Below are 25,649 nucleotides of genomic sequence, written 5' to 3' on the forward strand. Positions count from 1 at the left end.
GTCCCTGCGTTCCCGCCAGATATTTAAGTTTCATTTCCCGCTGCCACTGCCGGCTCCTCCTCCCGTGGCCTTCCCCCAAGCCAAGTCTTTCTTCTTTCGGGGAATAGAGAGCGCCAGCCATGGATCCCCGGCGCAAAAATGCCACGCGGACAGCTTCGAAGGCCGGAGCCGCTGCCCCCAAGGTTCTGGCGCAAGGAGAGAAGGATCCCCGGGCGGAGCCCAGCGGACCTCCGGCCGCCCTTGGGGCCGCCGGGCCCAAAGCACAGAAGTGCGACCCAGTCAGAGCATCTGGATCCCGGCGGAAGAATAGTGCCCCGGGCTCCACGGAGAGACCACAGGCGCGCGCGCGGAGTGTCCGCGCCAAAAAGGCGCCTCTGGGCGCTGAAGACGTGGTGGAGGGGCTGGTGGTTCCGGCGGAGAAGCTGGCGTCTCCTGCGGCTCCGGGGCCGCACCTTCTCAGGACTGGATCTCGCCGCGGGAGGGACGCGCGCGCAGCTCAGGAGCAGAGAGACTTGCCAGAGCCCACGGAGGTCTCCGGCCTCGGGCAGCTGCTGCCAGCGTCGAGTCTGAGGCAGAGGGGGGCGGCGCCTGGCGCCTGGAAGCCCCGAGCGGTGCTGGAAAAGTTGAGGCTGAGGCGCCAGGAAATCTCAGTGGCGGCGGAGATTGTGAACAGGGTTGTGGACCACCTGCTGCGGAGATTGCAGAGCTGTGAGTCCGAGTTCAAAGGTGTCTCCCTGCTGCGCACCGGAAGTTACTACGAGCACGTGAAGGTGAGCTGCCCCGCGCCTCTCCTCCCGCTGACTCCCTTGCCCCTGTCCCCAGCCTGCCCGATAGTCCCAACTCCCGCGGGTCGCGCGGTCCCTCACTTCCCTTCGGAAGTAACTCAGGCTCTTGTTCTCTTGGCCTGTGACATAGTTCCAACCAAAAAGAGGATCAGTTGTTCGTTTATCCATCTATACATCCAACGAACATACAGCTAACCAATATTGGTTGCCAACTACTGTCAAGACACTACTGTTGGGGGGAATTCAAGTGTATCGATTCATTCATGCAAGCAGATTTGTATGGAGTTTCTGTAACAGTGCTATACTTGGTGTGCCCTAGTCAAGTTCTGACTTGGATAATTAAGTGCGAAAAATCCCACAAAATTAGTGTATCTAGGAACATTTTTCCTATGGGAAAAACTCTATAGGAAGAACATCTTCAGTCAGTACCCCCAGCCCCTGCGGACTTCCTCTTTCCCCAGTTTCTTATACAGATGTCTTGGGAACCTCACAGTGGGTGATTTTTTAAAAAAAATTAAGAAAAAATCTCCTACAGACCCTAAAAAGTGTTCCTCCTAAATACACATACAGTGTGATTGTTTTAGGGTATGTATTCCACGGCTCCGTTTGTTTGTGTGTGGCTGAGTTATTAAAGTCTTCATTCCAGTATGAATTGAAGATTTAGGAGCAGGTTCCTGACTGAAGATTCTTTCCTGACCAGTGGTGGCCTTTTTTGTTGTTGTTGTTGTTAAGATTTTATTTATTCGGGGCGCCTGGGTGGCTCAGTCGTTAAGCGTCTGCCTTCGGCTCAGGTTAAGATCCCAGCGTCCTGGGATCGAGCCCCGCATCGGGCTCCCTGCTCCGCGGGGAAGCCTGCTTCTCCCTGTCCCACTTCCCCTGCTTGTGTTCCCTCTCTCGCTGTGTCTCTCTGTCAAATAAATAAAATCTTAAAAAAAAGATTTTATTTATTCATGAGAGAGAGAGAGATCGAGCGCGCGCGCACAACCGGGGGTGGGGGGAGGGAAAGAGGCGGTGGGGGTAGAGGGAGAAGCCGACTTCCCGCTGAGCAGGGAGCCCGCCGGATCCCAGAGCCCTGAGAACATTATCTGAGCTGGACAGACGCTTAACCATCTGAGCTGCCCGGGCGCCCCCAGTGGCAGATTTCTTTAGTTGTGTTTTCACCTAATCTGTCAGTTTTTTTCAGGGCTGGGCTGAGCACCTCCAGTAGATCTGTAAAATTTTGGGTGTAGCATGAACAGAAATACAGGCTGATAGCATTTAGGTGATCGTAGTTTATTTTATGTTACATATTGGCTTTATTCAATTAACTGCTCTCCTTCAGAAGTAAATGATTGTTAAACTCTAGATTTAGGTTTTTAGAATTATAAACTCTTAAGATAGCAGGCCAAGTATTATGCATCTTTGTATTTCTAAGCCTTAACACATAGCAAGTATTCAAATGAATGAATGTGCTCAAGAAGAAAGGATGAGTGATTTCTCTCAAGACCTCTGCTTTCTCAGGGTAGCAGATTCAGATTTCATTCCCATGATAAGCATTTAGCCTGGTAGCTTTCAGTGGAAATTAAACCTTTCATATATATATATTTTTTAATGTTTTATTTATTTATTCATGAGAGTCAGAGAGAGAGAGAGAGGCAGAGGGAGAAGCAGGCTCCCTGCCTAGCAGGGAGCCTGATGCCGGACTCGATCCCAGGACCCTGGGATCATGACCTGAGCCGAAGGCAGATGCTTAACCATCTGAGCCACCCAGGCGCCCACCTTTCATATATTTTTCTTTTGGCTTGCCACCTGGATTGTAAACTCTATTGTCACAGAATGTTTTACATAAATTGTAGCCTAAACAGCCCCCCATTTCATTGGTGTGGACTCAGTGATATTTATTTATTGCCAAAAAGACAGTGTATGTATCAGTCTTTGAATCTTAAACTTTTTTAGCACTGAAGACTATATAATTCCATCTAAAGTATTTTGAAAGCCAAGTGAGCAAAATTTTCATTAGATTGTCTGGCTTAAGTATGATTCTTATTACATAAATATCATTCAGTGCAGTCATTTGGAAGGAACAATAAGATGTTTAAAGAAGTTTCCAGTCAGAACCAGTCCCCTTTTTTTTTTTTTTTTTAAGTAAGCTCCACATCCAAAGTGGAGCTTGAACTCAGGACCCTGAGATAAAGAGTGGGGGCATACTCTATTGACTGAGCCAGGCCAGGTGCCCGAGAACCAGTCTTCTTTTTATTTTTATTTTTTACTTTTAAAAAAGTTTAATTGGGGCGCCTGGGTGGCTCAGTTGTTAAGAGTCTGCCTTCGGCTCAGGTCATGATCTCAGGGTCCTGGGATTGAGCCCCGCATCGGGCTCCCTGATCAGCGGGGAGCCTGCTTCTCCCTCTCCCACTCCCCCTGCTTGTGTTTCCTCTCTCGCTGTGTCTCTCTGTCAAATAAATAAATAAATAAAATCTTAAAAAAAAAAAAGTTTAACTTACATAAGTAGTCTCCACACCCAAAGTGTGGCTTGAATTACAACCCTGAGTTGAAGAGTCATGTTCTCTTCTGACTGAGCCAGCCAGGTGCCCCTCTTTTTTAAAATCATACACTGATGGAAGAAATTGAATGAAATTTGTTTTACTTAAAACATATATTGATTTTTAAAACTGATACATTTTTATTGTAGAGTTGATTCACTGCCTGGCTCCAGCAGTTAATCTTCTAGCAGACTCCCACAGCTACCCACCCCCCACCACTTTTCTCACCCTTTCCCATATTCGCCCCTTTTCCATGTTGATGTCCCTGGAAAGTTAGGAAAAGCATATAGAAGAGCAATATTATTCCTGTTTATTTTATTCACTGTTATCATTTTGGTGTATTTTCTTCTGTTATGTATACACTTGGATTTCAAAATTAGATTCCAAACTCTTTGTAACTGATAAAAAGGATAGACACACCTCTCAATAATTTATTTACTTAGTTCCACATTGACACATTTTTATTCATGTATTTTATTGTAATATTGTCAAGTTCTAGGTGAAAATTTGGAAGATTTCTTATAGAAATTCTCTGTGTAATTGCCATTCCATAATGTTCTTTTTGTCTCTTTGCAATTTACCAATCATATAGTTTGGGCTAAGTGGAAGGTTAAATAGAAATCGAGTAATTGTAGTGATTTTAGCCAGTAGTACATTAACCAGTAAAGAAAAGAAAGAAACTACAGCCACATGCAACAATGTGAATGAATCTTATGATCATAATGTTGAACAAAAAAAGAGGAGGTAAAGGAATACACAGAGCCCATGTAACAAGGCAGGAAAAAGAAACAAAATGCGTAAGATCAGAAAAGGAATAATAAAACCTATTTATGCAGATGACTTGATTGAATTTTTATACAAACTATTAGAAATACAGTTGGCCTTTGAACAACACAGGGACTAGGGGCACCAACCCTTCCCCATCCATGCAGTCAAAAATCTGCATATAACTTTTTTTTAATTTTTAAAAGATTTTATTTATTTATTTGTCAGAGAAAGAGAGAGCACAAGCAGGGGGAGCAGTAGACAGAACGAGAGGGAGAAGCAGGCTCCCTGCTGAGCAGGGTGCCCTACGTGGGGCTCGATCCCAGGACCCTGGGATCATGATCCCAGCCGAAGCCTTCATGGACTGAGCCATCCAGGCTTCCTGCATATAACTTTTGACTCCCCAAAACCTTAACTACTAAGAGCCTAGTGTTGACTGACTTTTTGATGAACAGTAACAGTAACACATACTTTGTCTGTTATATGTATTACATACTGTATTTTACAATAAAGTAATAAGAAAAAGAAAATGTTATTAAGAAAATCATAAGGAAGACACAATACATTTATAATACTGTACTGTAAAAAAAACAACCATGTATAAGTGGACCCACCCAATTCAAATCTGTGTTGTTCAACTGTTATCAGTGGATTTAGCAGGATTGCTGGATACAAAGTCAGTAAACAAAAACCAAAGTACTTCAACATATTAAAAACAAAAAAGTGTAAATGAAATGTAAAAATGCCATTTACAATAGCATCAAGAACATCAAATATTTAGGAATAAATCTTGCTAAAGATGATAAAAATTTCAAAACATTGCTGAGTAAATTTGAAAATGGACTAAATAAATGGAAATCTATATCATGTTCAGTTTTCCTCAAGTTGATCTATATAGATTCAGTGCAATTCAGTCAAAATCCCATCAATTTTTTGTTTAAATTGACAAGCTAATTATAAGATTTACATGAAAATGTAAAGGGGGGTTGCCTCAGTGGCTCAGTCGGTTAAGCATCTGACTCTTGATCTCAGCTCAGGTCTTGATCTCAGGGTCTTGAGTCCAAGCCCCATGTTGGGCTCCATGCTGGGCATGAAGACTACTTAAAAAAAATGAAAAGAAAAGAAATGAAAATGAAATGAAATGAAAGGGGCACCTGGGTGGCTCAGTTGGTTAAGCGACTGCCTTCGGCTCAGGTCATGATCTCAGGGTCCTGGGATCGAGTCCCATGCATGCTTCTCCCTTTCCCACTCCCCCTGCTTGTGTTCCCTCTCTCGCTGTCTCTCTCTCTGTCAAATAAATAAATAAAATCTTTAAAAAAAAAAAAAAAGAAAATGAAATGAAATGAAATGCAAAGAACCTAGAATAAAAGGCAATTCTAAAGGAGAAAATGTTGGAGGACTTACCCTATCAAAGAGCAAGACTTACTATAAAGCTACACTAATTAAGCAGTTATTATTGGTGCAATGATAGACAAGTAAGCCAATTGTGTAGGAAGTCCAGAGACAGACCTGCATATATAATTCAATTCAGTACAAAATATATGCAATAGTGTAATTCAGTGGGAGAAAGGATGGTTTTTTCAATATCGATACTGGATCAATTGGATATCTGTGACACCCACCTACCACACGTCATACACAAAAATTAATTCAAGATATAAAATAGACCTAAAGATGAAGGGTAAAACAACAAAGCTCCTAAAAGAAAGCATAGAAGAGTATCTTCATAACAATGGGATGTACAAATATTTCTTAAATAGGACACTAAGATTGCTAACCATAAAAATAGATAAATTGGACTTCATTAGAATTGAATTTCTTCTCACCGTTGAGAGAATGAAAAGCAAGCCACAGCCTGGAAGAAGTTACTCTCAATATGTATATTTGACAAAGGACTAGTACAAATCAATAAGAAAAAGACAAACCAATTTAACATTGGGCAAAGACTTGAATAGATGCTTTAGTATATAATCCAAATAACAATAAACGTGTTCAACATCATTAATCATCAGGAAAATGTAAATTAAAATCATGATGAGATTCTACCACACATCTATCCACTAGAATGGCTAAAATTTTAAAAGGCTTGACAATTCCATCTTAGGAGAAGATGTGGAGCAACTGAAACACCCTTACTTGATGAAGAGAGGATAGGTTGGTATAACCTCTTTAGAAAATTGACAGTTTCTTCTAAAGTTAAAGATATGCTTATTTTGTGGTCCAGCAGTTGTACTCCTAGGTACATACACAATAGAAATGAGTGCTTATGTCCACCAAAAGGCATATATAAGAGTGCTCAGAACAGTTTTGACTGTTAACCCAAATACTCAATAACAAAATAAGTAAATGTATTCTGATATATTTCATCAATCCAGTAGAATACTGCATAAGATGAAAAAGAACAAACTACCAATACACATAACAATATGGATGAATCTCACAAACGTAATGTTAAACAAAAGAAGTCAGATGTAATAGAATACATTTTATATGATTCAGTTTATATGGTGTTTCCAAACAGGTGAGCCTAATCTATGGTGTAAGAAGTCAGAATAGTAGCTACTCTCAGTGGAGGGTTTCTGAGAGGGAATGGGAATGAGAACCTTCTGTGCTCTGGGGGTGAGAATAGGGCAGTGCCCACAAAGCTCACAGTTCCTATTGGGATTCAGCCACTTTTCTGGAATAAATCCTCCTTGGATTGTTGCAAGCTCTTGGTTAATATACAGATCTGAAAAAGTTGAATTGACTAATCTGGTCCATGTTCTTGTTGCTTATGTGGAAGAGTGAATTTTCAGAGGCTCTTACTTCATTCCCACTGACGTCACTCCCAAGTGTTCGACTCTCATAGTATACCCTAGTCAGCTCAGGCTGCCATAACAAAAACACTATAAACTGGGTGGCTTAAACAACACAAATTTATTTCCTCAGAGTTCTGGAGGCTGAAAGTCCAAGGTCATAGTGCCAGCATGGTTAGGTTTGGATGAGGACTCTCTTCCTTGCTTGTAGACAGCCACCTTTTCCTTGTATCCTCACTTTATTCCTCAGTGCATGTGGGCAGAGAGAAAGGGATCTCCCTTCTTCTCCTTCTCTTCCTCTTCCTCCACCTCCTTCTCCTCCCGCCAGTCCTATCAGATTAGCACCCTGCCCTCATGATCTCATTTAACCATCTAAAAGCCCTGTCTCCAAATACAGTCACTTTTGGGGTTAGGGCTTCAATATATGAATTTTGGGAGGACACAATTCAATATACAGCACAGTACATCTCAATTTGGACTAGCCACATTTCATACGGTCAGTAGACATATATAGCTACTAGCTACCCTGTTGAACAGTACAGTCCAATAGCTGTACTTTGAAGCATGCTCCTGACTAATGAAAGATTTGTGCTATTTTTAATATTTATTTATTTTTAAAGATTTTATTTATTTGACAGAGAGAGAAAGAGAGCACAAGGAGGGGAAGTGGCAGGCAGAGACAGAGGGAGAAGCAGGCTCCCCAGAGAGCAGGGGGAGCCCGATGTGGGACTCGATCCCAGGATCCCGGTATCATGACCTGAGCTGAAGGCAGTTGCTTAACCTACTGAGCCACTCAGGTGCCCTGTGCTATTTTTAATATAAGAAAAATAATCATTTTTGATTGCTGATTCATATATTATTATTGTGAGGATGAAAATGATTCTTTGAAGCTCCTAAAATGCTGTGGTTCAAAGACACTAATGTAGTTCATGACTTGGCACTCACAGTTATTTGGGTGACCAGCAGCTCTAACAAGATGGCCTTTGCTCAACTAGCCAGCCATGACTACACACATTGTTTTAGACCATTGTGACAGGAGGGTGGCTGCAGTATCTTGTGACATAAAAGATAGCACCTTATTGGTTTTTAATTTTATTAATTTTTTTTTTAAGATTTTATCCATTTATTTGACAGAGAAACACAGAGAGGGAACACAAGCAGGGGGAGTGGGAGAGGAAGAAGCAGGCTTCCCGCAGAGCAGGGAGCCCGATATGGGGCTCGATCCCAGATTTTATTTTATTTTTTCTTTTTTAAGATTTTATTTATTTGTTTGACAGAGAGACACAGCAAGAGAGGGAACACAAGCAGGGGGAGTGGGAGACAGGGGAGTGGGAGACAGGGGAATGGGAGACAGGGGAGTGGGGGGGGAGTGGGAGAGGGGCAGTGGAAGAGGGGTGTGGGAGAGGGGGAAGCAGGCTTCCAGCGGAGCAAGGAGCCCAATGCAGGCCTCAATCCCAGGACCCTGGGATCATGACCTGAGCCAAAGGCAGACACTTAACGACTGAGCCACCCAGGCGCCCCAGGAATCTTGCTTTTCAAAGTAGGGTGTTAAGTGAACATTTCAAGAAAAAAATTTCAGTTGCTTGGAAAATATTCACAAACCGACATTTCAGTGCTATTTTTACTATTTCTTAGATTTCTGCTCCTAATGAATTTGATATAATGTTCAAACTGGAGGTCCCCAGAATTCAGCCAGAAGAATATTGCAACAGTGGTGCTTATTACTTTGTGAAGTTCAAAAGAAATCCCAAAGGAAATCCTCTGAGTCAGTTTTTAGAAGACGAAATATTATCAGCTTCTAAGATGCTGTTCAAGTTTAGGAAGATCATTAAGGAAGAAATTAAAAACATTCAAGGTAAGATTTTTGACTTTTGATTCTTAAAGTTCTAATCATCCCTATTAATTGCCAATGTACACTCCTCTCCTGATCTTTTTCTTTCCACATCAGACAGGTAAAGTGCTGAGGTCCTAACAGGGTTGAGGGAGGCGTATGTCACACAACAACGTGAATACCCGATCCTCACACTTATGAACTACAAAAGGATCCTCTTCTGATCTTTCTTGACCTCTCTGCAGCAGACTGTTGATCACTACGTCCTAGAAACAACTCTTCGCTCCTGATTTTAGTTTACTGGAATTTCTTGGCATTCTTCCTAAATGTTGATTAGTTCTATTTTGGTCTCCATTGAATATTCACTGGACAGCTGCCTTATGCCACTGGGTACATGTGGTTGCATAAAATCACTGGGATCGCCTCTTGAAGCTTGTAAACACAAATTGCACTGCGTGCTCTGAAGGGAATGAACTGGGAGAAGTAGTAGCAATTGGGGTGGAGTAAGACCCCAAGGCGGAAAAGAGCTTGGCAAGCTCAAGGAACAAAAAGAGGCCTATGTGGACAAGGGGAAGAGTGACATGAAATGAAGTTGAAAAGGTGGCCAGGGGCCAGACTGTGCAAGGACTTGTAGATCCTGGAAATGAATTCAGATTGATTTCATGTTCATTCAGGTTTTAATTAAGGAATAATGATTGGCTTTGTATTTTTAGAAGTTTACTCTGGCTTCTCTGGAGAATATATTCTAAAAAGACAAATAAGGAAAAGGAAAGAAAAAGGAAAATATTGAAGTAATTCAGGTGAAAGATAGTGGTGGCTTACATGGAGGTGGGGATGGAGAGAAGCAGACATATCCAAGCTTGTAGCAGTGCTTACTTCTGGATTAACTGTAGGGGTGGAGAGAAAGGACTGAATTAAAGAAGGCCTCCAGTCTGCTGACTGAGCACCTCTGTGGATTGATTGTACCATTTTCTAAGATGGGAAAAACTGAAGAGGAATGTATTTTGAGGTATGAATTAGAGGAGTTTGGCTTTGGATATTTTAAGTTAGAGATTCCTGTGATACACTGAAGTGAGTATGTCAAGTCTGTTATTGGATATGGGTTTGAAGTTCAGAGGATATGTTTGCGCTATATGTAAACATATAAATGGCATTGACAATGGATGAGACCACGTAGGCAGAGAGGGTTGATTCATTTATTCATGAATCAATATCCATCGATCATCTAATGTGCCAGATGTTCTAGGTGTTTGGGATACAGTAATGAATAAAGAGATGAAGACCTTCACCCTTCTGTACCTTATAGTTATATAAGGGCAGACATACAATTAATAACAAATGGAAACCATAATTATCTTATATACTAGAAAGTAGTAAGTTTTATGATGAAAAAGTATAGCAAAGTGAGAGGGATCAAGAGTGTTGGGGATAGGATGGGGGAGGGGGAGTTGTAGTGTTAAGTAGAGTGGTAAGAAGAGGATCCCATTAGGGGTCGGGAAGAAGAGAAGGAGCATAAGGAGACTAAGTGTTTTTCAGAATGAGCGGTCAGTGTATAGAGTGCTACTGATGTCCAGAAACTATTGGATTTGGTCTTCAGTTTTGTGGGGTTTTTTGGTAACTTTGACTTAGCAGTTCCAGTGGGGTCCTGAGCACACAAGAGACAAAGGGCAGGGAAGCAGTAAAGACAGCATGTATTGTAGGCATATCTTCACAAAGTCTCAGCTGTAAAGGACACAGAAAGATGGGTCAGTGTGGGGAAGAGGCAGGGTGGGGTCAAGAGAGAGGTATATTTTAGAATGAGAAATACTGGAACCCTTTGTATACAGATAGGAATGATCCAGTAGGGAGGGGGCAGCCACTGATGACGAGAGAGGGAACAATTGAAGAAACAAGCTGCTTAAGAAGGTGAGAAGGAAGGAATCCAGACACCATGTGCAGGGGTGGCCTTTGAAAGGTAGATGGACACTTTTTTTTTTTTCCTAAAGATTTTATTTATTTGACAGAGAGAGACACAGTGAGAGAGGGAACACAAGCAGGGGGAGTGGGAGAGGGAGAAGCAGGCTTCCCACCGAGCAGGGAGCCCGATATGGGGCTCAATCCCAGGACCCCGGGATCATGACCGGAGCCGAAGGCAGACGCCTAACGACTGAGCCACCCAGGCGCCCCTAGATGGACACTTCTTACTAGGAATAGGAGGGTAGAAGGATATCATGGGTAAGAAGTGGGTTTTGCCAATTTAGTAATAAGAAAATGAGGGCGTTCTCTAGGATTTTCTCCTTTGTCCCCTATCTTCTCTCTCACTGTGGTCCCTTCCAGAAGTCTTATCTGGGAGTGGTCTTTAGCTACTGCTTGTACACCTCCCAATACCAAAGCCAGTATCTCTCCTCTATACTCCTTTCCCAAATTTCTGGCCACTACAGCCACCTATCCTATGGCCATCTTCACTTGGGTATCTTCCACACACCTAGAGCTCAGTATGTCTAAAATGAAGTGCATCTCAGCCCAATCTTTCTTCCTTCTGATTATTCCATATTGAAGAATCAAATCAACATCAACCATTTCCCAGGTCAAAATCCTGGGATGGCATTTTAGACTTTTACCTTCTTTCTTACCTTACAGATTCAGTCCATCTACCAGTTTTGTTGATTTGGACCTCTTTAATTGTTCTCATTTCTGCTACTTGTGTCTTTTAAAAAAAAATAAAAACTGTACAGTTGTTCCTTGAACAACAGGGTAGTTAGGGGCACCAACCTCCCCACATAGTTGAAAATCTGTGTATAACTTAACAAAACTTAACCATTAAGAGCCTCCTGTTGACTGGAAGCCCCACGGATAACAAACAGTTGATTAACACAAATTTTGTATGTTCTATGTATTATATACTATATTCTTACAATAAAGTAAACTAGAGAAAAAAATGTTAAAATCATAAGGAATGACTACATCAAAATAAAAAGTTTCTGCACAGCAAAGGAAACAATCAACAGAACTAAAAGACAATCTACTGAATGGGAGAAGAGATTTGCAAATGACATATCCAATAAAGGTTAGTATCCAAGATCTATAAAGAACTTATTAAACTCAACACCAAAAAAGACAAATAATCCAATTAAAAAATGGGCAGAAGACATGAACAATATTTCTCCAAAGAAGACATGCAGATGGCCAAGAGATACATGAAAAGATGTTTATCATGACAACGTCAGAGAAATGCAAATCAAAACTACAGTAAGAGATCCCCTCACACCTGTCAAAATGGCTGAAATCAAAAACACAAGAAACAACAAGTGTTGGCAAGGATGTGGAGAAAAAGGAACTCTTGTGCACTGTTGGTGGGAATACAAACTGGTATGGCCACTCTGGAAAACAATATGGAGGTTCCTCAAAAAGTTAGAAATAGAACTACCCTATAATTCAGCAATCACACTACTGGGTATTTACCCAAAGAATACAAGAACACTAATTCAAAGGGATGCATGCACCCCTATGTTTATAGAGGTATTATATACAGTAGCCAAGATATGGAAGCAGCCCAAGTGTCTATTGATTGATGAATGGGTAAAGATGTGGTGCGTGTGTGTGTGTGTATATATATATAATGTATATTATTATAAGTGTATATATATTTATTTATATATACAATGCGATATTATTTAGCCATAAAAAAGAATGAAATCTTGCCATTTGCAATCACATGGATTGAGCTAGAGAGTATAATGCTAAGGGAAATAAGTCCGTCAGAGAAAGACAAATATCATATGATCACACTCATGTGTGGAATTTAAAGAACAAAATAAGGAGCAAAGGGACAAAAAGAAACAGACTCTTAGCTACAGAGAACAAACTGATGGTTACAGAAGAGAGGTGGGGGGAGGGATGGATTAAACAGGTGATGGGGATTAAGGAATGCACTTGTCATGATGAGCACAGGGTGTTGTATGGAAGTGTTGAATAACTATATTGTACACCTGAAACTAATATTACACTGCATGTTAACTAACTGGAATTTAAAAACTTAGAAAATCATAAGGAAGAGAAAATATGTTTACAGGACTGTACTATATTTACCAGAAAAATCTGCATTTAAGTGGACCTGCACATTTCAAACCCATCTTGTTCCAGGGTCAGCTGTATTTAAGGTGTACAACATGCTGTTCTGATATACATATATGTAGTGAAGTGATTACCACAGTCAAGCAAATTAACATACCTTCTCTCATAGTTGCCTTTTGTGTGTGTGGTGAGAGTACCAAAAATCTACTCTCTGAGCTCACTTCCAGTGTTCAGTGTAGTAGTGTTAATGACAGTCATCATGCTATACATTAGATTTCTATACTTACTCATCCTACATAACTGTAACTCTGTGCCCTTTGACTAACATCCCCCCATTTCCCTCACCTCCCCACCCCCGGTAACTACCATCCTACCCTCTGCTCCTATGTATTCTGCTTTTTTAGATTCCACATAAAAGTGAGGTCATGCAGTATTTGCCTTTCTGCATCTAGCTTATTTCACTTAGTATAATGTCCTCCAGATCCATCCATGTTGTCACAGATGGCAGGATATTCTGAGTTAAGGCTGAATGGTATTCCATTGTGTATGGTTACCATAGTTTCTGTATCCGTTCATCCATGCATTGACACATAGGTTGTTGCATGTCTTGGCTGTTGTGAATAATGCCGCAGGGAACATGGATTGCTCCCTGTCTTCATGCCCCCGCCTCTGTGGTGCCACACGCACACACCCTCTGGGTTGGACCGTTGCTGTGGTCTTCTCGATTGCCTGTCTCCTCCCTGCCACTCATCTGCTCTTTTCCCCAGGCTTCCCTCCATACATTTAAGTGAAAATTTAATCACAATACTCCCAAAGCTCAAAGTCTTCAGGGGCTCCTCATCATTTATACCAGACAGAATTTTGACAATGCTTCCCTATGGTAGGTATTGATAAATATTGGTTAAATGGGGAAAAACACTCTGCTTTTGGGGTCAGTTTCTACTTTAGAACTCACTTCACCTTACACTTAGCACTTTAGAGATCTCCAATGACGGATATATTATTTTCGCAGAAAATTGGATTGATAAATGCTGTCTTCCCCTTTTATGCGTTTAAACAGATACAGATGTCATTATGCAGAGGAAGAAGAGGGGGAGCCCTGCTGTAACACTTCTTATTAGAAAACCTAAAGAAATATCTGTGGATATAATCCTGGCTTTGGAGTCAAAAAGCAGCTGGCCTGCTAGCACCCAGGAAGGACTGCCCGTCAGTCAGTGGCTTGGGACAAAAGTTAAAACCAATTTAAGACGACAGCCATTTTACCTGGTACCCAAGCATGCAAAGGAAGGAAATGGTTTTCAAGGTATCTTGAATGGGAAGGTTAACTTAAAGACATGAAAGAATGGTCTGCCCTTTTTTTTTTCTTTTTTCTTTTTAAAGTAAGCTCTATGGGGGCACCTGGGTGGCTCAGTCAGTTGAGTGTCTGCCTTCAGCTCGGGTCATGATCCCAGGGTCCTGGGATTAAGCCCCACATTGGGCTCCCCGCTCAGTGGAAAGTCTGCTTGTCCTTCTGCCCTTCCCCCTGCTCGTGCTCTTTCTCTCTTTCTCTCTCAAATAACTAATAAAATCTTAAAAAAAATAAAAAGTAAGCTCTATGCCCAACATGGGGCTTGAACTCACTACCCCAAGATCAAGAGTCACAGGCTCTAACCACTGAGCCAGCCAGGCACCCCAAGGGTTGTTAATATTATATACTAAAACAGTAACTAGTGCTATTGGCTTATCAAGAGCCATGAAGCTAAATAGACTATAAGATGGGAGTTTGGTGAGGAATGGAATTGAAAAAGGCATAGTTGTAGTAGTAATATCAAATACTCAGATTTCAAATGTCTTCTAACCCACATTTGAATGTTATTTTTTGCTTGTTTGTTTTCAATAGAGAAGGGCAGTACTGGCCTTGGAGTCAGACTACCCTGGATCTGAATCCTGAGGCTTCTTCTTCTACTAGATGTGTGATCTTGGGCTAGTTAATCAAGCCTCTCTAAACCTGTTTGCTCATCTCTGTACTGGTTTAATCAAAGCTACTTGAAAGTTTTTGGGGGTGGGGGCACGCCTGGGTGGCTCAGTTGGTTAAGTGGCTGACTCCTGGTTTCAGCTCAGGTCATGATCTCAGGGTCCTGGGATCCAGCTCCGAGCTCAGTGGGGAGTCTGCTTGAGGAGTCTCTCTCTCCCTCTCCCTCTGTCCCTCCCCCGCGCTCTCGCTTTCTTTCTCTCTCAAATGAATAAATAAAATAAAATAAAAAAAAGAAAAGAAAAGAAAAAAAGTTTCTGGGAAGATAAAAATGAGACAGTGTGTGTAAAATCTCTAGTTTAGTACAGGCAGTTATAATTAATGTTATCATCAGAGCCTAGATTCTCGTTCCCAGCCATACTCCTTTCTTTCTTCTTCCCCTTCCTCTGTGCCCCATGCAGCTAGCAGATCTTTGCAGCTTCAGCTGCAGTTGGTCTTCTCACCTGCGTACTCTGCCTGACCGCTGAGGACAGGTTTTCAAGTGGTGCTCTTGGGTAACATTCACGTTCTGAGTTAGTCTACAGATACAACAGCTAAAATCAGTTTAGCTGATTATTTTATTTTTCTCTCATAAATTAAGGACTTTTGGTACCTACTACAGCTCGATTCCAGGGATATTGGAGGACACCATGAAACGTAGGAACCAAGTTACAAATTAGTATTGCTGAACAAATCCTGGAATTAGTCAATCATGCTTAGTTTGATGGCTTGTGTTTTGTAGACACATCATAACTTTTTATATTGCACATATATAGGAGCCATTTTCTGTTAAGAGAGAATTACAAATATCATTATTCATAATTTTAGAAAAGGAACATAGCTTTCTGCAAAGGGGTTGCCACCACTGAATAATTTCTAGAATGGCTATCCCAAGAAACCCTCACTGTATGTAATGCAGAAATCTTAACAGGACCCATACCACCAGCTTGTTAGTCTACCACTGACTGCCCTGGGCAAGACTGGGAGATAAATCAGATTAGGGATGAGAGAGTCCTTCAGAGGCCCTGTGGCCATACAGAGGCCAGTGTGATTGGGTAGTTCTTCACGTCCTTGCATTAAGATGAAAGTGGAGGCTGGTGATGGGTGCTCAGCCTATATTTGCTCTCTGTTACCTTTGGCTGTTCTCCTATCATTCTAGGTTATCTGTATTCAGGCAAGCCCCCCCCCCCCCCCGCCATCTCTGTATCCAAATGACTGAACAGAGGGGCATATTAGCAGTGAAAGTACTTATACTACATTGCAGGCATGTATAACACCTATTTTAGTTTTTCTCTTTCCAAACATTTTACTATAAATTTTCTGGTCTCACAAGCTATATTTTTAAAAATAGAAATCATTTGATTAATTAAAAATTTTAAAAATATTTCTACATATTTCAAAATAATACCAGCATCATTATCAAGAGTATAATTTAAAAAAAACAGTTTAAGATTTATCTGTAGTTCTTTTGTTCTGAAGATAAAAAGACAGTCAAAATATCAAGCTTAAATCCACTTTAAAAAATTTCTCCAGGTGGTTAAGCTACCCAACTCAAAATAGTTATGTTTGTTTGTTTCATTATGGTTTTTCTTAAATAAAATTTTATTTATTTATTTGAGAGAGAGAGAGAGCAAGATCAGGGGAGCAGAGGGAGAGGGAGAAGCAGGCTTCCCGCTGAACAGGGAGTCTGATGCGGAGCTTGATCCCAGGACCCTGGGATCATGACCTGAGCCGAAGGCAGACGCTTAACCCACTGAGCCACCCAGGCGCCCCTCATTATGGTTTTAAATTTTAGATGTTGGATTTTCAATTTTGATTTAATTTTGTCTCATAAATTTATAAGGCATTCACATGGTTCCAATGTCCAAGCTACAGACAAAGGTATTCTTAGAGAAGCACAGCTGTCATTCATGCTCACTCTTCATTCTTCTCTCCTTCCCTGGTTGGAAACGCTCTTGTTTTTGATTTACCTTTCGTGTAAGTAAATACATATATGCGTATATTTTAAGATAAAAAGTACACCTTCCTTTTATCACTTAGTAAGATATCTTGAATATAAAGCTGTGGCTCTGAATGGAGGTAGCACCCATTCATTTTTTCAGTCTGTCTTCACAGCCAGTCAAGGAGTAAATCCATACGTAATTTTGCTAGACATTGCCAGAATCGCCTCCACAGGGATCACACAATTTGCATTCCCACACCAATGTACGAGAGGACCGATTGCACCCTCAGTCTTAGCAACAACCCTCGTTAAACTTTGAAATTTTTGCCAATAATACAAAAAGTGAGAAATGATAATACAGTTTTTTAAAATAAACTTTTAACTTTAAAATAGTTATAGATTTGCAGAAAAATTGAAAAGATCGTATGGAGTTCCCATATACCCCGTACTTATTTCCTTACTATTAACACGTTACATTAATATGCTACGTTGTCACAATTAATGAACAAATACTGATAATAGTATTATTAACTAAAGTCCATACTTTACTCGGATTTCCTTAGTTTTTACCTAATGTCCCTTTTCCCGTCCCAGGATCCCATCCAGGACGCCACATTACATTTAGTCATTGCATCTCCTCAGGCTCCTCTTCACTGTAACGGTTTCTCAGTGTGTCCTTATTTTTGATGCCCTTGATGGTTTGGAGGAGTACCAGTCAGGTCTTTTGTAGAATGTCCCTCATGTGATATGTGTCTGATGTTCTTCTTATAATTAAAGTGGAGTTCTGGGTTTTGGGGCAGAGGACCACAGTGGTAATGCCATTCTCATCATATCCTATCAAGGGTACATGCCATGAGCATGACTCAGCACTGCTGTCGTTGACCTTGGTCATCTGGCTGAGGTAGCATTTGTCAGGTTTCTCCACTGTTAATCCTTCTACCCTTTTTCAGACTGTTGTATTTGGAAGGAAGTCACTGTGCACAGTTCACACTTAAGGATTGGGGAGTTATGCTCCATCTTTTTAGAGCAGAATATTTACATAAATTATTTGGAATTCTTCTGCATGGGAGATTGTCTCTTCTCCCCCATTTATTTATTTACTCAATCAGTCATATCAGTAAGGACTCATGGATATTTGTTTTTTATGTTGAGCTGTAACCCAGTACTGCTTTATATTCTTGCTTAAGTTGTTCTACCCTTTTTTTTTTTAAGATTTTATTTATTTACTTGAGAGAGAGAGAGGGAGAAGCAGACTCCCCGCTAAGCAGAGAGCCTGATGTGGAGCTCCATCCCAGGACCCCAAGGTCATGACCTGAGCTGAAGGCAGCCACTTAACCACCAGAGCCACCCAGACGCCCCTAAATTGTTCTAGCTTTTGCCTTTGAGAGTTCTTTCAGTTGGCTCCTGTATCCCTTGACATACACCCCATTGTTGGGGGTGGAGGTTGATTTTGTTTTCAGCACTAACTTACTTTCTGGCACTACAAGATGCTCCAGACTCATCTTGTGTATTTCCAGCTTCAGTCTTAGAATCAGCCATTTCTCCAAGAAGCCCTGGACCCTTTTATTGGGAAATGTACTAGAAACCAAGATCTGGGTGTTCTGTGTACTCTGCTACTAAGGTGTCATTGCTCTCAGCTACAAGAGCGAGGAGCTATGTGTACGTATTGTAACCCCAGTGTATGCACATGTCTATAAATATTTCTATGTAATCACCTATATTTATTTATATATATATATTTTTTTAAGATTTTTTTTTAAATTTATTTATTTGACAGAGAGATAGAGAGCATAAGTAGGCAGAGCGGCAGGCAGAGGGAGAGGAAGAAGCAGGCTCTCTGCTGAGCAGGGAGCCCGATGCAGGGCTCGATCCCAGGACCCTGGGATCATGACCTGAGCCGAAGGCAGCCGCTTAACCAACTGAGCCACCCAGGCGCCCCTCATCTGTATTTATATTTTATATTAAGTTATACATGAGTACATACCGATGTCTCTAATTATAATCTATTACCACATGGATCATTCTAAACTTCTCTCCTTGCTATTTATCAGTCACTTCTCATTCCGACAGTGAAAAACCTGGCTCCCAGCATCTGTCACCTATTTACTTAATTGTTCAGTTCCAGTATATAGTATATATGTGTAGTTGTTTCAGAACGTAAACCGATTACATTCAGAATGAAACCCATTTTCCTGTGGGAAGCAAAACCAACTGGAGTACAGTGCTTATGTATAGTTTCTTTTGTTTTCAGTCTTAGAGAACACATTTCCAAAGTCACTTAGGTCAGCGCCTTTTGCTTCCACCACCACCCCTCCCCTTCAGGGAGGCTGTTTAAAAGAGTCCCTTTTGCCAGTCTGCATTATTTCCTGGGCTTACTTGACCTCCCAGTGACTGAAGTTTTCATACCTTGGAATGTCTGGGTGGCTCAGTCGGTTAAGCAGCTGCCTTCAGCTCAGGTCATGATCCCGGGGTCCCGGGATCGAGCCCGGCGCCGGGGAGCCTGCTTCTCCCTCTGTCTGCTGCTCCCCCTGCTTGTGCTCTCTCAGTCTCTGTCAAATAAATAAATAAAATCTTAAAAAAAAATAAAGTTTTCGTAAAAAAAAATAAAGTTTTCGTACCTTAAGGTTCACAGTGCTATAGAGTTCTTCTGGTTTTGACAGATGCATTGTATCATTTATCTACCCTTAAATAATAGCTTCACTGCTTTAAAAAGCCCCCTGTGTTTCATTTTTCCAACCCTCCCCATCCCAAACCTCTGGAAACCACTGATCTCTATAGTTTTTCCTTTTCTAAAATGACATAAGTGGATTTCATAAATGGGTGTATACAGTAGCCATGAGTACACCTAGCTCAGTGCTATCATCTCCATATGTTCCTTGTCTATATATTGTGTAGCTATTACTAAACTATTCTATCACATTAAAACCTTTGTCTCTCCTTGTGCTATACCGTATTGTCATACATAATGTAGCTTTGTAAGTCTTGGTATCTGGGAGGGCAGGTTCTCCCACTTTGTCCTTCTTTAAGAGTGTTTTAGATATTCTTTTTTTTTTTAAAGATTTTATTTATTTATTTGTCAGAGAGAGAGAGCACAAGCAGGGGGGTGGCAGGCAAAGGGAGAAGCAGGCTCCCCACTGAGCAAGGAGCCTGATGCGGGACGTGATCCCAGGACCCCGGGATCATGACCTGAGCTAAAGGCAGACGCTTAACCGACTGAGCCACCCAGGTGTCCCTGTTTTAGATATTCTTGAGCCTTTGTATTTTCATAAAAATTTTGGTATCCTGTTGTCAGGTTCCACAGAAATGTTTTTTTGGAATTTTGATTGAGAGTACGTTGAATCTATAGGTAAATTTGGGGAGACTTGATATATTTACAATAATGAGTCTTCCAATCCATGTACAGGTGCACATCTCCATTTATTAAGATTTCCTCTAAAACTTCTCAGTGAAGTTTTAGAATCTTCCATAGAGGTTTTGTATGTATTTTGGGGACACCTGGGTGGCTCAGTCTGTTAAGCGTCTCACTCTTGATTTTGGCTCAGGTCATGATCTCATGGGTCCCGAGATTGAGCCTGGTGTCGGGCTCCATGCTCAGCGGGAGTCTGCTTGAGGATTCTCTCCCTCTGTTCCTCCCCCAACTCTCTCTCTCTCTCTCTCTCAAATAAATAAGTAAATCTTTTAAAAAGTTATATATGTATTTTGTTAGATTTACTCATAGGCACTTGTAAATTTTTATTATGAAAAGTTTTTTTTAATTTTTTTTAAAGATTTTATTTATTTGAGAGAGAGACAGAGATAGCAACAGAGATGGCGAGAGAGCATGAGTGGGCAGGGGAGGGAGAAGCAGGCTCCCCGCTGAGCAGGGAGCCCAATGCGGGGCTCGATCCCAGGACCCCGGGATTATGACCCGAGCAGAAGACAGACGCTTAACCGACTGAGCCACCCAGGCTCCCTATTATGAAAAGTTTTAAACCAAAAGTAGATTGAAGAATATATTGAACTTACACTTACCTGACACGCAGCTTCTTTTGTATTTTCTACATACCCAATTATATCATCTATCAATAATAATAGCTTTGTTTCTCCCTTTCCAATGCTATGTCCCTGTTTTTTCTTCCCTCACTGTGCTTCTTAGCATAACCAGGCCATGTTGAATGGAAATGGGGATAACTAACACTCTGCCTTCCCAATTTCAAAGGAAAAACCTCAACTTTTTACCTTATGTTACGTTGCTACTTTTTTTATTTTTATTTATTTTTTTAAAGATTTTATTTATTTATTTGACAGAGAGAGAGAGACAGCGAGAGCTGGAACACAAGCAGGGGGAGTGGGAGAGGGAGAAGCAGGCTTCCCGCTGAGCAGGGAGCCCGATGCAGGGCTCGATCCCAGGACCTCAGGATCATGACCTGAGCCAAAGGCAGATGCTTAACGACTGAGCCACCCAGGTGCCCCTATGTTGCTATGTTTTTTTAAATCTACCTTTTGGGGCGCCTGGGTGGCTCAGTTGGTTGGGCGACTGCCTTCGGCTCAGGTCATGATCCTGGAGTCCCTGGATCGAGTCCCGCATCGGGCTCCTTGCTCTGCGAGGAGTCTGCTTCTCCCTCTGGCCCTCCCCCCCTCATGCTCTCTCTCTCTCTCTCAAATAAATAAATAAAATCTTTAAAAATAAATAAATAAATAAATAAATCTACCTTTTGTTATCAAGTTTCCATCCAGATTTAAATTACTGAGAGATGTTTTTTATTTAAATTATGAATGAATGTTAAGTTTTATTAGCTGCATTTCCTGCTTTGATTGAGATGATCATATGTTTCTCCTGTATTCTGTTAATGATACAGAGTATATTGATTGATTTTTAAATTATAAACCAATCATATACTTCTGGTATAAAACCAACTAGATAATAGAACAGTCAGAATGTCAAAGAGCTAGCCATGGTAAACTTGGGGAGAAGGGTCAGAAATCATTTTATTCTTATATAAAATCTCCCAAGGAATAGAAAAAAAGGAAATGTTTCCTTGTTCATTTTACATGAATACCAAAACTTGCAAGGATGGTATAAAAACAATGAACAAAAAATTTGAATCAATTGATTTAAATTATTATTGAAACAAAATATTTAAAAAACTGAACTTAACAATATATAAAAGGTACTACATCTTATTATGGCTAACTATATTAATAGCTCCCTGCCGTTCCCCACCATTTTTTCCTATCTCAGCCCATTGTCTGCTTCAGATCACTTGTTTTATTTTATTTTTTTAAAGATTTATTTATTTATTTTAGAGAGAGAGTTGGGGGAGAGGCCGAGGGAGAGAGAGACTCTCAAGCAGACTCTCCACTGAGTGTGGAGCCCCGTGTGGGGCTTAATCCCACAGCCCAGGAGATCATGACCTGAGGCGAAATCGTGACTCAGACACTTAACAGACTAAACCACTGTTCTGCACAGAAGATTCACAACTGCTGTGTTTTGGTTCCGAAAAGGAAAGAAAACTTTATTATTATAAAACCTAATAGAGGGGCGCCTGGGTGGCTCAGTCGTTAAGTGTCTGCCTTCGGCTCAGGTCATGATCCCAGGGTCCTGGGATCGAGCCCTACATCGGGCTCCCTGCTCCGCGGGAAGCCTGCTTCTCCCTCTCCCACTCCCCCTGCTTGTGTTCCCTCTCTCGCTGTGTCTCTCTGTCAAATAAATAAAATCTTATGAAAAACAAAACAAAACCTAATAGAAACAGGAGAGGAAAGGAATCTACACATAGATGAAGGTAATAGTAGGCAATAAATGAAAATAAGGCAACGGGGTGTCTGGGTGGCTCAGTTGGTTAAGCAACTGCCTTCGGCTCAGGTCATGATCCTGGAGTCCCGGGATCGAGTCCCACATCGGGCTCCCTGCTTAGCAGGGAGTCTGCTTCTTCCTCTGACCCTCCCCCCTCTTGTGCTCTCTCTCTCTCAAATAAATAAATAAAATCTTTAAAAAAAAAAGAAAAGAAAAGAAGGCGAAATTACATCAAATCAGGTACTTACAGCAGCCAACCTCATCAGCTGGGGAATCTGGTGGAAACAGGCTAGAGTCCTAATTGAGAGGCCCGGGGTGGCTCAGATGGTTAAACATCTGCCTTCAGCTCAGGTCATGATCCCAGAGTCCTGGGATGGAGTCCCACATGCATGCATGGGGCCCTTGCTCAGCAGGGAGCCTGCTACCCCCGCCCCCCACTTGTACTCTCTCTCTTTGACAAATAAATAAATAAAATCTTAAAAAAAAAAGAAAGAAAATCAATAATGCTGAGATGGTGTTCTGAACAAAAGATTCACAACAGCCGTGTTTCAGCTTTGAAAAGGAAAGAAAATTTTATTATTATTATAAAACCTAATAGAAACAGGAGAGGAAAGGAATCTACACATGGATGAAGGTAATAGTAGGCAATGAGTGAGAATAAGGCAAAGTTACATCAAATTGGGTACTTACAACATCCAACCTCAACAACAAGGGAACCCGATGGAAACAGTCAGGTTGGAGTCCCGATTGAGAGGCCTGGGCGGAGCATCCTCCCCTCAGGTGAGACTTCCAACTGACCATCCCCATAAGGGCCATATTTACAGGGCAAATAACAGGGTTTGAAATGAAACATTTGTTCGCCTACATGGTTTGGAGTGAGCTGCATTTCCATGTGATCATGTTTCTGTATTTTCAAGGAGCTGGGCTACGTGTATCTGCTTCCCTTCCCAGATTCCATTCTGGGGGGGCCAGCCCAGCCTGGAGCAGAAGGGGATGTGAGACAAGATTTGTAGGTCTTGGCGTCCAGAACAGAAGGGTCGGTTCTGATGTGGAGGCCAGATAATATAGTTTAAACAATTAGGCTCCCAAGGTTATTCACAGAGCACGAGTCTCACAAACAACATTCCTTAGCCTGCCTGTGTTGATGCACATCCAGGTGGTTGGTTATGCAGGACAAATCACAAAAACATGTATCCATACAGAACAGCTACCCAGGCGCCCTCAAGTCACTTGTTTCAATATGTAATTACATTATTTATCTATTCACTTCTTTTGGTCTGTCTCCCCCTAGAAATCTTCCAGAGTGATATTTTAATGAAGGAAATCACTTCAGTATTGTGTTGTTTATATATGAATGTTTTTGGTAAAGTGCTTTTCTATTTTTCTTTTGGAAATTAAGAAGAAACATGGCGGCTGTCCTTCTCTCACATTGAAAAGGACCTTTTGAAAAGTCATGGACATTCTAAAACGTGCTGTGAAACTGATGGAGTAAAATGTTGCAGGTAACTTCCTTGTTTTGTTAAATGGTAGATCGTCTATGGAACATTTAATTCTTTTTTTAAAGATTTTATTTATTTGTTTGAGAGGGAGAGCACGAGCAGGGGGAGGAGCAGAAGGAGAGGGAGAAGCCGACTCCCCACTGAACAGGGAACCCGACACGGGGCTTGATCCCAGGACCCTGGGATCATGACCTGAGCCGAAGGCAGACACTTAACCAACTGAGCCACCCGGGCGCCCCTGAACATTTAATTCTTTACTGATTTCATATCTCTAACCTGAAGATGATCATTGCTGAGTTGAGTCCTGGGGGCAGTGCGTGTCTGGATTGACCCTGGAGTATTATCCAGGGGATGAGCATGAAACCAGGGAAGCCAGATCCAAGAGCCCAAGGAAATAGCGTTGTTAGAAGGCAAGGCGAGAGCATATTCCTGAACCTAGATCAGATAGTTGTAGAAAGTATGACAGGGTGAGAGGATATGAACACTCACCATGGCTAGCCACAACAATTGGATGTGTCTTCGTATTCGGGTGGCTTTTTTTTTTTTTTTTTTAAGATTTTTATTTATTTGCGAGAGAGAGAATGAGAGACAGAGAGCATGAGAGGGAGGAGGGTCAGAGGGAGAAGCAGACTCCCTGCCGAGCAGGGAGCCTGATGCGGGACTCGATCCTGGGACTCCAGGATCATGACCTGAGCCGAAGGCAGTCGCTTAACCAACTGAGCCACGCAGGTGCCCTCGGGTGGCTTTTTATAATAATAAAATCTTTTAAAAATAAATAATAAGTGGTTTTCTTTTTTTATTCAATAGGAAAGATTGCTTAAAACTAATGAAGTATCTCTTAGAACAATTGAAAATAAAGTTTGGACACCGAAAGGAACTTGATAAATTCTGCTCCTACCATGTGAAAACTGCCTTCTTTCATGTCTGTACCCAGGACCCGCAAGACAGTCAGTGGCACACCAGAAACCTCGAGCTCTGCTTTGATAACTGCGTGACGTACTTTCTTGAGTGCCTCAGGATTGAACAACTCAAGCATTATTTCATTCCTGGATTCAATCTGTTCTCTCGGGACCAAATTGACAAAATAAGTAAAGAATTTCTATCACAGCAAATTGAATATGAAAGAAACAATGGATTTCCAGTTTTTCATGAATTTTGAAATTATATTTTTAAAAAGAATCAAGAATTTAGAGTGACTTTATAATAATTGGAATGTCTGAGGGGCGCCTGGGTGGCTCAGTCAGTTAAGTGGCTGCCTTCGGCTCAGGTCATGATCCTGGGGTCCCGGGATCGAGCCCCCTGTCTGGCTCTCTGCTCAGCGGGGAGCCCCTCATTCATTCATGTCAAACAATAATTGAGGGCCTACTATGCCTCATAACACTTTTATAGGTATTTCTGAAAAGGCAGTACATGCATACAACACTTAAAGGAACGGATGGAATTGCCCTTTCTCCTCTGCTCAGGCAGCATTCAACTTAGAGGCAGCTGCTGTTCGTTAACTTTTTCCTACTTGTGTATTTTGTACATTTTATTATTGGCTATTGTATTGTTTTCTCATTGTTTTGTAGAAGTTCTTCATATACTTTGGATATTTATGCTTTGTTGCTTGCCTACATAATGAATAACGTGTGGCATGTCTTTACCATTTTTGGTGTCTTTTAGTAAACCAGGGTGCTTTTCTTTTAAAGATTTTATTT

The 25,649-nt window shown here is 41.4% G+C and overlaps 1 protein-coding gene and 1 non-coding gene across 2 annotated transcripts; one reads left to right on the plus strand and one right to left on the minus strand.

Moving 5' to 3' along the window:
* CGAS (cyclic GMP-AMP synthase) lies at positions 1–25,618 on the plus strand. The gene is made up of 5 exons (XM_032409461.1): positions 1–770; positions 8,500–8,719; positions 13,809–14,051; positions 23,853–23,955; positions 24,760–25,618. Exons 1-5 carry the CDS (start codon positions 120–122, stop codon positions 25,109–25,111), a joined length of 1,569 nt encoding a protein of 522 aa, XP_032265352.1. The 5' UTR covers positions 1–119; the 3' UTR covers positions 25,112–25,618.
* Positions 8,807–8,909, minus strand: LOC116635925. Its single transcript, XR_004300236.1, has one exon. It is a non-coding gene; the product is annotated as a small nucleolar RNA U13 (small nucleolar RNA).
* Positions 25,619–25,649: the final 31 nt, after the last annotated feature.

The sequence above is a fragment of the Phoca vitulina genome, unplaced genomic scaffold, assembly GCF_004348235.1.
Source record: "Phoca vitulina isolate PV1807 unplaced genomic scaffold, GSC_HSeal_1.0 scaffold11, whole genome shotgun sequence".
NCBI classification, from domain to species: domain Eukaryota; kingdom Metazoa; phylum Chordata; class Mammalia; order Carnivora; family Phocidae; genus Phoca; species Phoca vitulina.